The sequence below is a fragment of the Somniosus microcephalus genome, chromosome 13 (genome assembly GCF_052327205.1).
Source record: "Somniosus microcephalus isolate GS21.2 chromosome 13, FLI_Smic_1.0, whole genome shotgun sequence".
Taxonomy (NCBI): Eukaryota; Metazoa; Chordata; class Chondrichthyes; order Squaliformes; family Somniosidae; genus Somniosus; species Somniosus microcephalus.
The window spans coordinates 175,296,472-175,311,110 of record NC_140999.1 but is presented as its reverse complement, the minus strand read 5'-3'; the positions used below and the strand labels follow the sequence as shown (position 1 = coordinate 175,311,110).

The 14,639-nt window shown below is 47.1% G+C and overlaps 1 protein-coding gene across 2 annotated transcripts in view; it reads right to left on the bottom strand.

Annotated features, from left to right (window-relative positions):
- Positions 1 to 14,639, bottom strand: part of LOC147108793 (CDK5 and ABL1 enzyme substrate 2-like) — a 78,650-nt gene that overhangs the window by 45,933 nt on the left and 18,078 nt on the right. The window contains exon 1 of one of the 2 annotated variants that reach the window (XM_086005629.1): positions 3,393 to 3,993. The exons of the other annotated variant lie outside the window; for it this stretch is intronic. Coding sequence (XP_085861755.1) covers positions 3,393 to 3,964 — 572 coding nt within the window. The 5' untranslated portion in view covers positions 3,965 to 3,993. Of the gene's footprint in view, positions 1 to 3,392; positions 3,994 to 14,639 lie in introns of those variants that run through there. 2 annotated transcript variants of the gene reach the window in all.

Here is a 14,639-nt window from a genome sequence, read left to right as displayed (position 1 = left end):
AGTACAAAGAAGGTTCACTCGGTTAATCCTGGGGATGAGAGGATGGACATATGAGGAGAGGTTGAGTAGATTGGGGCTCTACTCATTGGAGTTCAGAAGAATGAGAGGCAATCTTATTGAAACATATAAGATTGTGAAGGGGTTGGATCGGGTGGATGCGGGGAAGATGTTCCCGATGATGGGTGAAACTAGAACTAGGGGGCATAGTCTTAGAATAAGGGGCTGCTCTTTCAAAACAGAGATGAGGAGGAACTACTTCACTCAGAGGGTGGTAGGTCCATGGAATATGCTGCCCCAAAAAGCTGTAGAAGCTACATCATTACATAAATTTAAAACAGAAATAGACAGTTTCCTAGAAGTAAAGGGAATTAAGGGTTACGGGGAGCGGGCAGGAATTTGGACATGAGTCTCGGTTCGGATCGGTCATGGCCCAGTGGGTAGCGGAGTGGGCCCAGGGGCCATGTAGCCTGATCCTGCTCCTATTTCGTGTGTCTAATTCTGTTAGATTCAGGAGATGGTTCTGTGATAGTGGATTGGCGGTTAGGATCAGATCAGCCATGATCTTATTGAATGGTGGAGCAGGCTCGAGGGGCCGATTGGCCTACTCCTGCTCCTATTTCTTATGTTCTTATCTAGACACATGCTCTCTATTTAGGCACTTATTTGGATGGTATGTGGTGACTTCCAGCTCGATGCCACTATTAAAATGACTCAAAAGCACTGTAATGGAAGTATGAAGTTAACCCATTGAAATTAACAGGACCGTCAGCATTTGAAAAAAGAAAAACCACTTTCTGGGCGCAGACTTTTCATCGAGTCCTGGAAGAGGATGTACACCCAAAATTAATTATTTTAGATAATGACAGACCCGCTGTACATTTTGTAAATTAATTCACATTTCAACCAACTCCCCCCAAAACAAGGAAATATCTCATTAAAAAAAAAAAATTACACTTACTCCTGAATAACTCGACAACTCACTGGATTATTGAGTACAAAGTTACAGATGGATAACCTTCAAAGGATCACAAATGGCAGTTGGCAAGATTACCTGTAAACATCTGACATTATTCTCTGACTATATAAGCTGTGTCTTTATGCATTTCTCCACTTCATCTGACGAAGGAGCAGCGCTCCGAAAGCTTGTGATTTCAAATAGAGCTGTTGGACTATAACCTGGTGTTGTGTGACTTCGTACATCAGAACAAAGTATTCGAGGTGTTACCTTTTCTTTTGTAATCTAACTAACCTCAGGCGCACTCTCGTCACCCAAGCATTTTACAAGAGTACCAAGATGCTGGATCATCTTGTGTCTTGAATGATACAATTGAACACACATTTGGAAACCACCTCCCAGTAATCTGGAACTATTTCTACTTCAACATTGTCCTTTAAAACTCTCCTCTACAGGTCTATTTAAAATTGTTTACTCATTAACTGCTCCAAACTCTGCACAGCATTCAAATTTTAAAAGGAACAGTATATTAGAGATTATTTTTCTTTTAAAAGGTTTATCCTCAACCCTCTAATCAAATATTAATATAGTAAATCCTCAAACCAGTGCCACAAGTCACCACATACCATCCAACGACGTACTCTTGGAACATGGCTGAGAAACAGACTCGATAGCAACACTGACACTACTGGCTAGCACGGTTGCGCTGCCATGGAAACATGGAGAGGCTGCAGAGGGGAGGGATTTGGGAATATACATTTCCCACAGCTTACCAAATCAAAAAAATCAGTCCACGGGGAACAGCAGTTTCTTTTGTTCAAAAAAAAATGGTAAAATAAATTTAAAATTCAGTGTTGGGAGTGCAGTTACATAATTGTCATACAAAATCAATATGCATGTTCACACAATGACCGATTCACAAATGATCAGTTTTCTGGTATGAATCGGGTAAAAAAAAATTGTTTCAAAATAACATTTTGTAGGAATGCTTTGCCACAGGCAGTGGTTGCAGCAGAGACCACTGTATTGTTTAAAGGATAAATAGATACACATTTGAAAGAGGCAGATACTGGGTTATGGGGAGAGAAGGGATCAGTTTTTGATTGCTCTAGCAAAGAGCTGGCAGACACAATGGGCCGAATGGGCTCCTTCCCTGCTATAAACTCCACACCATGCTATAAACTTGTTTGCTCAAAAAAGACTGCCTACAGAAATGTCTTTAAATGGTTTTGTAATTTAGGATGCATTTACACTGCAAGTTTAGTGCTGGCGCAAAGCAGTTTCTGCTTTGCACAGATGATAAAAGTTGCAATGTATATCTGGAATCAGGACTGAACCCAACTCCAGGCGAAGCAGAGCGAGAATCCCTGGAGGGAGTTTGACTTCACATGAGGCATAAATCTAATGTGGTTTCAAACATCTGCTACTCCTGTGCACTTTTAAAGCTACTTTACATAAACGTTGAGAGCACATATTAATATATAGTACATCCTCAAACCAGCACCACAAGAGCCTATGTTCTCTTGGAACATAGCTGAGAAACAGACCCGACAGCGACATTGTCACTACTATCCATCATGGATACACTGCCATGGAAACATGGAGAGGCTGCAGAGAGGAGGAATTCTCCCTCTTTACCACCCCCCACTAACTCTGTAAACATTTATATTTCAACTGTTAGAAGATTCTCCACATGCATATAACCAGGCATGGCTAGAACTCTCTCCTTAAAAAAAGAGGGTAATTAAGCCACAGTACCCAAGAAACTTAACCAACATTGCCTTTTTCTGTCTGCCTGCAGTTATAGGTCTTAAACCAGTAGTTGCAGTGTACGCACCTTTAAATATATTGCATAAAAGATAGCAACCGACAGGGAAGTAACACACCCTGAAGTTTCAGCAGGGACTTATAAGATTAACACACAATAGCTTAATTCCAACCTTAAAATGTACTAACTTGACATATGTTAACAACTAGTGATACATTGTAATTTAAGCAATCATTGGCTACAAAATAGATTTAAGAGTTACCAACTTCACAAAAAAAGGTTTAAGAGTGACAGAATGAAATGGGTCAATTTGAAACTGACTTAGTAATTACTGAACACTCCCTTTTACCAGGACTTTTGCAGCGAATTTACTAACATCTAAACAAAAGGCACCATCCTCATTTTTAAAGGAGTGTTTGGAAAACCTTCTTTTCCCCTAATGTGGCACTAGAAATTAAACATTTTGTTATGACACAGGGCTATTCGCCTGATTAACAATTACAGCCTTTCAGGCAACAGTTTAAAGGCTGGAGCTGGGCAAATCTGAAGGTGTGTGTGTGGTGTGGCTGGAACGTTTGAGAAGCGGCACAGGGCGGTGTTTGTGTGTGTGTGAGGGAAGCCGATAACCAAAACCTCCCGGAGAACCACAAAGCCTCCCCAGGCACCCACCTCTGCCTCTGCAAGTCCAGGCCCAGGGCACCGGCCGTTTGTGCTGGCACTAGCCCGCTCTTGGGTAGAGGCGTCCCCAGCCCCGAAGCCCCTTGCTGCCCAACGAAGGCGGTGACTCCATCACAGTTGGCATCGGCTCCCAAGCCCAGGCTCGGCTCCCCCGGCAACGCGGCAGCGGGTCCGGGGTAGAGGGTGCCGGCCGGAGGCCCGAGACCCCGGGGGGTTTGGGCGATCACCGCCGCGCTCGGCACCCCCGAGAAGCAGCTGATGCAGCCGAGCCCTGTCCTGCCGGCGGCGGCTGCTGCAGCGCTAATGACCACCGCCGCCTCCTCCTCCCGCTCCGCCCGGTAACCATTGACGACCTCCACAGGCCGCCGGCCGTCCAGCGAGATGTTGCTGAGGAAGCTGAGGGCGGCCTGCCTCCGCCGGGAGTCGGTGCGTTTCCTCGAGGGCTGCGGCGGCTGCTGCTGCTGCTGTTGTTGTTGTTGTTGTTGATAATGATGCTCCTTCGGGCCGCCGCCGTGCTTCAGGCTCGGAAAGCGAAGCGAGCCGCCGCAAGCAGCGGCCGCCATTATCCGCAATAAAGAGCGGCGGCGCAAGGGGTGGGGGGAGGGGGGCGGGGCTTCGTGGCCGCTGACAGCCCCGCACGCCCCGCCCCTCATGACCTCACTCGGACCCGCCCACCGCTCTATGACGTAACGGCACCCTCCAGCAATGGGACGCCGCTGACGTCACACAGGGGGGTGGAACGACCCCAAGGCACCTTTGCATCTTTCTTGCTGAAGCCATCAGGAGACAATCCTCAGACAAAAACAACTTGACAGCAAGGAAGTGATTGCACTAGAGAAAGAAAGGCTTGCATTTATTTCGACCACCGGACGTCCCAAAGTATTTTTTGAAGTGTAGTCACTGTTGTAGGAAACACAGCAACCAATTTGCCCACAGCAAGCTCCCACAAACAGCAATGTGATAATGACCAGACCATCTGTTTTTTTGTTATGTTGATTGAGGGATAAGTATTGGCCAGGGCCCTGTGGCTAACTCCTCTACTCTTCTTCGAAATAGTGCCATAGGATCTTTTATGTCCACCTGAGAGAGCAGACGGGGCCTCGGTTTAACGTCTCATCCGAAAGACAGCACCTCCGACAGTGCAGCGCTCCCTCAGCACTGCACTGGAGTGTCAGCCTAGGTTTCTGTGCTCAAGTCTCTGGAGTGGGACTATGAACCCACAACCTTCTCACTCGGAGGTGAGAGTGCTACCAACTGAGCCACGGTTGACACTCCAGCAATGGGATGCCGTTGACGTCACAAAGGAGGGAACTAACCAAAGGCACATTGGCTCTGGAGAGGGTACAGAGGAGATTTACAGGACAAGTCTGGAGAATTTTAGCTTCATTGGCTCATATGGCTATACATATAGCTCTAGTTCAGCTGTGGCTCAGTGGGTAACACCATTGCCTCTGAGTCAGAAGGTTGTGGGTTGTGGACCCACTCCAAGACACTTGAGCACAAAAGTCTAGGCTGACACTCCAGTGCAGTACAGTGTTGCACTGTCGGAGGTGCTGTTTTTCAGATGAGATGTTAAACTGACGTCCCGTCTGCTTTTTCAGGTGGATGAAAAAGATCCCATAGCACTATTTTGAAGAAGAGCAGGGGAGCTATCCCCAGTGTCCTGGCCAATATTTATCCCTTAATCAACATCACTAGAAACAGATTATCTGGTCATTATCACATTGCTGTTTGTGGGAGTTTGCTGTGCGCAAATTGGCTGACGTGTTTCCTACATAACAGTGACTACACTTCAAAAAGTACTTAATTGGCTGTAAAGCGCTTGGGATGTCCGGTGGTTGTGAAAGGTGCTATATAAATGCAAGTCTTTCTTTCTATGAGGAAAGATTGGATAGGCTGGGGTTGTTTTCTTTGGAACAGAGGAAGCTGAAGGGAGACTTAATTGAGGTGTATAAAACTATGAGGGACCTAGATAGAGTGGATAGGAAGTGCCTATTTCCCTTATCAGTGAGGTCAATAACCAGGGGCATACAACAACAACAACTTATATTTATATAGCACCTTTAATGTAGTAAAATGTCCCAAGGCAGGGTAGGTGACCAAAAGCTTGATCAAAGAGGTAGGTTTTAAGGAGCATCTTAAAGGAGGAAAGAGAGGCAGTGAGGCGGGGAGGTTTAGGCAGAATTAGAGGAGCGCAGATATCTTGGGGGGTTGTGGGGCTGAAGGAGATTACAGAGAAAGGGAGGGGTGAGGCCATGGAGGGATTTGAAAACAGGGATGAGAATTTTGAAAAAGTTGCTTAACCGGGAGCTAATGTAAGTCAGCGAGCACAGGGGTGATGGGTGAATGTGACTTGGTGCGAGTTAGGACACGGGCAGCCGAGCTTTGGATGACCTCAAGTTTATGTAGGGTAAAACGTGGGAGGCCAGCCTGGAGTCCGTTGGTATAATCAAGGCTAGAGGTAACAAAGGCATGGATGAGGGTTTCAGCAGCAGATGAGCCGAGACATGTTACGGAGGTGGAAAGAGGCGGTCTTAGTTATGCTGCAGATATGTGGTCAGAAGTTCCTTTCAGGGTCAAATATGACACATTTAAATATGATACATTTAAAGTAATTGGTCAAAGGATTAGAGGGGAGTTGAGGAGAACTTTTTTCATCCAGAGGGTGGTTGGAGTCTGGAACTCACTGCCTGAAAGGGTAGTAGAGCCAGAAACCCTATTTTAAAAAGGACTTGGATATGCACTTGAAGTGCCGTTATCTACAGGGCTACAGACCAAGAGCTGGGAAGTGGGTTTAGGCTGGATAGCCCTGTTTCGGCTGGCACAGACACAATGGGCCGAATGGCCTCCTTCTGTGCTGTAAATTTCTATGATTCTAACCCTTTTTAGAGGGGTACAACCAGTAAATGATTAAACCATAAAACAAATTGAAACTTATAATATTAAATAATAACATTATCACCCGTGTCCAGTACACACACCAGTGCCTACGGTGCCCACCGATCACGGAAGTCTTCAGGTATACTGGCGGACACCACCTGCTCCTTCTCCAGGGCCACCTGGGCGTGGACAAGACTGTGGAAGAGAGGCAGGCAGCCAGAGCGACCACCCCACAGGCCGCATCATAGCTATGTTGTTGGGAGGCTGGCGAAATAAACATTTATCCATCTATGTATAAAACTTTTTTCCTCTGCTTCTGGCCTCATCCTTATCCCCCACCACCCACAACTAAGATAAAGTCTCCCTTATCCTCACCTGCCATGCCTACAAGCCTCTACATTCGACTAATCTTCTTCTGTCATCTCCAGCATGATCTCTGACATGAATCTTGCCATTCATGTGGAAATGATTTATGAAATAATACTGGGCGGCCTGCTGGTGGCGCTGTCCAGGGAGAGTATAAATACTCGGGCATGGGCCCAGCTTGCTCAGGACATTCTTTAACAGGAACTAGTGAAGGACACAACTAGATCTCCATGTCAAAAAACAGTTGATTAAAGCCTTGTTTAATACTCAGACCAAGTGCCTTGTAGTTTTCTTATGTCAATCTCATTACCAATCACATCTTCCCCTTTCAACTCTCTGAACAGCCTGTTCCCTCCATGACATCCTGGTTCATTCTTGCACCACCTTTCCTTGCCCTCTTTTCCCTGGCACTTGCGCGTTTCCTACGTTACAACAGTGGCTACACTTCAAAAAGTTATTCATTGGCTGTAAAGTGCTTTGGGACGTCCGGTGGTCGTGAAAGGCGCTATATAAATGTAAGTCTTTCTTTTCTCTTTTTCTTTGCATGCAGGCACGGGAGATGCAACACCTATCCATTCATTTCCTCCCACACCACTTTCCAGGGCTCTAAACAATCCTTCTGAGTGAGATAGCAATTTATCTGCGGTTCCTCCAACCTAGTGTACTGCTCAGGATGCAGTCTCCTTTATACTGAGGCGATCAAATACTATCCACCTCCATTCTGTCTGCAAGTACGACCCTGAGCACCTTGTCACTTGTCACTTCAATTCTTCAGCCCATTGCTACTCTGACCTCTCTGTCTTTGGCCTACTACAATGTTCCAATGATGTGCAACACAAGCTTGAAAAACAGCACCATAACTTTTTATCAGGCACTTTGCAGCCCTTTGTTCTTAATATTCACTGTAATAACGTCAGATCTTAACTATAGCTTCCACTTTCTCCTCAGCAGAAAGTTCTGCTAATGGGTATGCTGACATTAAGAAAAGACATACTTGCTCTCGAGTCAGTACAAAGAAGGTTCACTCGGTTAATCCCGGGGATGAGGGGGTGGTCATATGAGGAGAGGTTGAGTAGATTGGGACTCTACTCATTGGAGTTCAGAAGAATGAGAGGCGATCTTATTGAAACATATAAGATTGTGAAGGGGCTTGATCGGGTGGATGCGGTGAGGATGTTCCCAATGATGGGTGAAACTAGAACTAGGGGGCATAATCTTAAAATAAGGGGCTGCTCATTCAAAACTGAGATGAGGCGAAACTTCTTCACTCAGAGGGTGGTAGGTTTGTGGAATTTGCTGCCCCAGAAAGCTGTGGAAGCTACATCATTAAATAAATTTAAAACAGAAATAGATAGTTTCCTAGAAGTAAAGGGAATTAAGGGTTACGGGGAGCGGGCAGGAAATTGGACATGAGTCTAGGTTCGGAATGGTCATGGCCCTGTGGGTAGTGGAGTGGGCCCAGGGGCCGTGTAGCCTTGTTCTGCTCCTACTGTGTTCTAATTCTGTCAGATTTCAGGAGATGGTTTTATTCCTGTTCCTGGCTGGGGTGGAGATCGCCTTTACAGAAGGTAAGTACTGTAGAAAATATAGGGACAGAGTGATCTCCTGGAAGAATTTCGATCGCCTAGATGGGTCGGAGAGGAATTTCCCAGATTTTTTTCTCCCAAATTGGCCATTGGGTCTTTATCTGGTTTTTCGCCTCTCCCGGGAGATCACATGGGTTCGGGTGGATGCAGAGTGATAGAAGATTTGAGGTTAGGATCAGATCAGCCATGATCTTATTGAATGGTGGAGCAGGCTCGAGGGGCCGATTGGCCTACTCCTGCTCCTATTTCTTATGTTCTTATGTTCTTATGTTCCGGGGATGGAGGGAGCGGTTTTGTGCTTGGACCCTGCGTCAGAATACCATGCTGACAGGGTGGTCTGCATTCTAGTGTCAATCTTTTTTGTTGTGTTGAAAGGTTATTGATCTAAAACATTGGCCCCGATCTTGACTGGGGCGGGTTTTCCGAGTTGGGGGGAGGAGTTGTGGTCAGGCCCCGCACACTGTGGAGTTCTGACTGCTCAGCATGCGGCTTTTTTTCCCAGCAGGTTCCCCACCCGGAAGCCAGCTTGATTGACAGGCTTGGATCCCTGTTGGGTGGGGAATGCTCCGGAGCAGGCCGCAGCCCAGGATCAGGCAGGGAGCCTGCAGCTGGACTAATGATAGCGCGGGGGGGTATGGAGATGGGTGCGATTCCTGGGGGGTCTGATCCTGGGGGGGGGGGGGTCCGATTCTGGCGGGGGGTTCGAGCCGGGTGGGGGTGGGCGGGCGAGGAGGTCGCAATCCTGGATGGGAAGTCGGCGATCTTGGCGGGGGCAACCGATCGCGGGTGGGGTGGGAGGTCCGATCCTGGGGGATGGAAGCAGGTAAGCTTCTGGGGCCGGGGAGGAAGCACTCTTGGGCCATGCAGCAGCCCTCACCTCTATTTAGCCGCCGGGTTTCCCGAGGACTGGGAACCCCAGCCGGCCAGGCTTAAACCTGGAACATAGCTAAAATCTGAGGCAAAAGCAAAATACTGCGGATGCTGGAAATCTGAAATAAAAACAGAAAATGCTGGAAATACTCAGCAGGTCAGGCAGCATCTGTGGCGAGAGAAACAGAGTTAACGTTTCAGGTCAATGACCTTTCGTCAGAACCTGCTGAGTATTTCCAGCATTTTCTGTTTTTGTGTAAAATCTGAGGCATGCAGCCTCATTGTAATATTTAAATGACAAACCCGCCTCCTGGGAGCAGGTTGGTTGCCCCCCCATCCCCCGTCCCACCTCCGTTAAAACTGGAAGTGGGCGGGTTCAGGGCGGGTTAGGGTCGGGTTTGAATTTTAATATCCCACCTGACCAAAACCCATCTGTTTTGGGGGGTTAAAATTCCCCCCATTAACTCTGTTTCTCTCTCCACAGATGCTGCCTGATCTCGGAGAGTCATACAGCTGGAGGAGATTACAGATATAGCTTCACCAACTCATGGCTAAGGGCATAAGAAAATGTGGAACATATTGAAAAATATGACCTACCAGGCTTACTCCTTCCAAATAGGCCAAACACAATTTGCATTGCAATGGATTATCCCATTTATTTAATTTCCTCAGGGAGATGACTTCCAACAACAACAACAACTTGTATTTATATAGTGCCTTTCACCTAAGTAAAACGTCCCAAGGCGCTTCACAGGAGTGTTATAAGACAAAAAATTTGACACCGAGCCACATAAGGAGAAATTAGGGCAGGGTTGGTCAAAGAGGTAGGTTTTAAGAAGTGTCTTAAAGAAGGAGAGAGAGGTAGAGAGGCGGAGAGGGTTAGGCAGGGAATTCCAGTTTTGATGGATAAGTGCCTTTCCTTTTGGAGTTAAATTTGGTCTGATAGCTTTGGTCTGGGAGGTGAGTTAACGGTCATTGCAACATCTTGGTTAGAGGGTGATGCTACATATTGAAAAAGACGATGAAGCCAAAAACTGTGCTGGTATGTTTGTCTGCTGAGCCATAATTATTTTTATAGCTGCACAACCTCAGTATTCTGTTCGGCTCTGAGCTAAGATCAAACCCCACATCCAGTCCACGCCAAGACCACATGATACTGTGTCCCAGTATATTGATTTCAAAATCCTCGTCCTTCATCTTCAAACCCTTCCATAGCCTTGCCCCATCCTATCTCTGTAGTCTTCTCAGGCTCTATGTCCCTGAATGCATGCTCCACTCTTCCATCTCTGATCTATTGTTTGATTCCCCATCCCCTTACCTCCTCTTCACAATAGGTGGGATAGCCTTCAGCTACTAAACCTACATACTCTGGAATTCTCCTCCTTGCCTCACTAGCTCATCCCCATCCTCAATACCTCTTTAGCTGTTCTTTTGGCTGCCTTCCTTAGCTTCTCTCTTACTTCCTGCCCAGTATCCGCAGCTCCCCTGTAAAGTGTCTTGGGATGCTTTGTTATGTGAGAGGCATTATATAAATGTAAGTTTTGTTAAAACTGGCATTATTATTCAGTATAATACATGTTTTGTTGATTTGCTGCAGATTTATGTATAATAATAATTGAAAAATAAAATATTGCTCTTTTTGTGTGGCTAAGTGGTCCATTAAATGCATAGGGGGAGGAATTTGTGTGGCTTGCATCACACAGTAAGTGCCACTGACAGCTGTAACAACAGCTGATGTTGGTTGTAGCGGCGCACGCCATATCAGTGTTGCCGGTAGCGCTGCCGGTAACCTCGATCGCCAGGGAGCTCGATATGATGGAGATTGTGACATCAGTGAGTGTGCAACGCTCACTGGACACCCAATATCCCAACTTCATTTTAGGCAATGTACTTACCGGGTAGAGAAAGCAACAACAGCTTCAGGCGGCATGCAGCAGCAGGAAGCCAGCTCCAATGATGCTATTTAAAGGGATCCTCACCAATCACTCGTGCCTGTGGCTGTGTGCTATTTCCTGCCACTGGAAGAGTTTTCCTTAGTTAGTTCAACATTCTCTGGTATCAGGGACTGTTCTGGCAAGTATAAAACTCCCTCAGGAGGAGGACGAGGCAGAGGAGGATGAGGAGGAAGAGGATGAGGAGGAAGAGGATGAGAAGGAGGAGGATGAGGAGGAGTAAGAACAGGAGGGAGGGAAGAGGCAGCAAGACAATCGACCTTCCAGATGGGCTGTCCGTTACCGGCTCATCAGACTGCGATTTGAATGAATGAAACCCCAAATCCCCGTTGCTCACCACATCCCCATCATACCATCCCTGTCTCACGCCATATCACAGCGTCCTCCTGGGCGCAAAGGTGAAATGAGAGGGGCCACAATATATTCCAAACACCATTAATAAATGTATCTATAAACATATCACACATATCACATTAATTCTAATAACTAATGACCCTTGTGCCTGCCATAGCTGAATACCTGTCATTACGTGCAAGGTGTGAGATGTGGGTGTGAGTGTTGCTAGGTAGAGGTTGTTGGTGGGTGAGTGAGTGCTGGTGGTGTGGTGCATTGAGCAGTGTGTGAAGCTTGTGGTACAGATGGTGGTATGTAGCATTTGCTGAAGCCTTCACTCACCCTGACCACCTGTGTGAGCTCGTTAAACTTCCTCCTGCACTGTGTGGGACCTGGGGACCACAGTGCTGCCCGTGACGTGGTGTGCCACCTCCCTCCACATAATCCGGCAAACTTGTGCCGAGGGCCTCCTGCCAGTTGGTGCAGGAGGATGAGGATGAGGAGGAAGAGGATGAGAAGGAGGAGGATGAGGAGGAGTAAGAACAGGAGGGAGGGAAGAGGTGACTGGAAGCCTGTGTCCAGTGGGGTACCGCAGGGATCGGTGCTGGGTCCCATGCTGTTTGTGGTCTACATTAATGATTTGGATGTGAATGTGAAAGGTATGATCAGTAAGTTTGCAGATGACATGAAAATTGGTGGGGTGGTAAATAGCGAGGCGGGAAGCCTCAGGCTACAGGACGATATAGATGGGTTGGTCAGATGGGCGGAACAGTGGCAAATGGAATTTAACCCTGAAAAGTGTGAGGTGATGAATTTTGGACGGACTAACAAGGCAAGGGAATACACAATGAATGGTAAGACCCTAGGAAAGACAGAAGATCAGAGGGACCTTGGTGTGCATGTACATAGATCCCTGAAGGCAGCACAACAGGTGGATAAGGTGGTTAAAAAGGCATATGGGATACTTGCCTTCATTAGCCGAGGCATAGAATATAAGAGCAGGGAGGTTATGATGGAGCTGTACAAAACGCTGGTAAGGCCACAGCTGGAGTACTGTGTGCAGTTCTGGTCGCCACATTATAGGAAGGATGTGATTGCTTTGGAGAGGGTGCAGAGGAGATTTACCAGGATGTTACCTGGGCTGGAGCGCTTCAGCTATGAAGAAAGACTGGACAGGCTGGGGTTGTTTTCCTTGGAGCATAGAAGGCTGAGGGGGGACCTGATTGAGGTATACAAAATTATGAGGGGCATAGATAGGGTGGATAGAGACCGCGGGTGTCGGCGGGAGGCGCGAGCGGGAAGCTTTAAAAAGCTTCAGAGACCCAGGTAAGGCCTCAGACCGCGGGTGTCGGCGGGAGGCGCGAGCGGGAAGCTTAAAAAAGCTTCAGAGGCCAGGTAAGGTGTCAGACCGCGGGTGTCGGCGGGAGGCGCGAGCGGGAAGCTTTAAAAAGCTTCAGAGACCCAGGTAAGGCGTACCAGTCTCCAGTCTTGGACCTCAGAGGGAAGGAGAGAGGTAAAAAGTAATCCAAGTGTGACGTCACCAGAAAGCGGGTAAGTGATTGGTTGGTGAGTATTTCTCTCTTTTGAAGCTTAAACTCTGTGGTTTCTAGAATCGGGGCAGAGGGTATTTAAGAATAATATTAATAAATTTAATTAATTACATAGAATGGGAGAACAGGTGATGTGTTGCTGCTGCAATATGTGGGAGCTGGTGGACACCATTGATGCTCACGGTGATCAAATTTGCAGTAAGTGTTGGCTGCTCGAGGAATTCCGGCTCCATGTTGAAGAGCTGGAGTCCGAACTTCAAACACTGAGACACATCAGGGAGGGGGAGAGTTACCTGGACTCTGTATCAGGAGGTAGTCACACCAATTAGATTAATTAATTCAGATGTAGTCCGTGGCCAGGGTCAGGATGGTGTGACTAGAAGTGAGGCAGGTACGGGGATCCAGGAGGTAGTGTTGGAGGAGGCGCAGCCCTTGCTCTTGTCCAACAGGTTTGAGGCTCTTACTCCCTGTGAGGATGGGAACGGGGACTGCGGGGAGGATGAGCAACCCGGCCACAGCACCGTGGAGCGGGGGGCCATTCAAATGGGGGGAGATAAAAGAAATATTGTAGTGGTAGGGGATAGTATCGTTAGGGGGATAGATAGAGTTCTTTGCAGCCGAGAGCGAGAGTCCCGAAGGCTGTGTTGCCTGCCCGGTGCCAGGGTTAAGGACATCTCCTCTGGGCTGGAGAGAAACTTGGAGTGGGAGGGGGAGGATCCAGTTGTCGTGGTCCATGTTGGTACCAACGACATAGATAGGACAAGGAAGGAGGTTCTGCTGAGGGAGTTTGGGCAGCTAGGGGTCAAATTAAAAAGCAGAACCACAAGGGTAATATTCTCTGGATTACTACCTGAGCCACGTGCAAATTTGGCTAGGGTAAATAAAATTAGAGAGTTAAATAAGTGGCTCAAAGCCTGGTGTGGGAGAAATGGGTTTTGCTTCCTGGGACACTGGCATCAGTACTGGGACGGGAGAGAGCTGTTCCGTTGGGACGGACTTCACTTGGCCAGTGCTGGGACTAGAGTCCTGGCGAATCAAATAACTAGGGCTGTAGAGAGGGCTTTAAACTAATTAGTGGGGGGGAGGTTTTAAGAGAGCGAAAAATAAAAATGACAACGGAGAAGGCAATAGAGCAAGGTAGCAGTGGGGGAATTAAAAACCAGAGCATGTCAGGAAGGGACAGAATGTATAATGATAAAGGTAAAGTAGTAAAAGGGGTAAAAGCAGGAATAAATTGTCAGAAAACATATTTGAAAGTTCTTTATCTGAATGCACGCAGCATTCGTAACAAAATTGACGAGTTGACGGTACAAATAACTACACATGGGTATGATCTGGTGGCCATTACGGAAACATGGCTGCAAGATAATCATGACTGGGAACTAAACATACAAGGGTATTTGACAATTAGGAAGGACAGACAGGAAGGAAAGGGAGGTGGGGTTGCTATGTTAATTAAGGATGGAACCACTGCAATAGTCAGAAATGATATTGGGTCAAAGGATCAGGACAGTGAAATAGTTTGGGTGGAGATAAGGAATAAGAAGGGGAAAAAGTCACGAGTGGGTGTAGTCTATAGGCCTCCTAACAGTGGCAACTCTGTTGGTCGGAGTATAAATCAGGAAATAGTTGGGGCTTGTAATAAGGGAACAGCTATAATCATGGGGGATTTTAACTTTCATATTGACTGGACTAATCAAA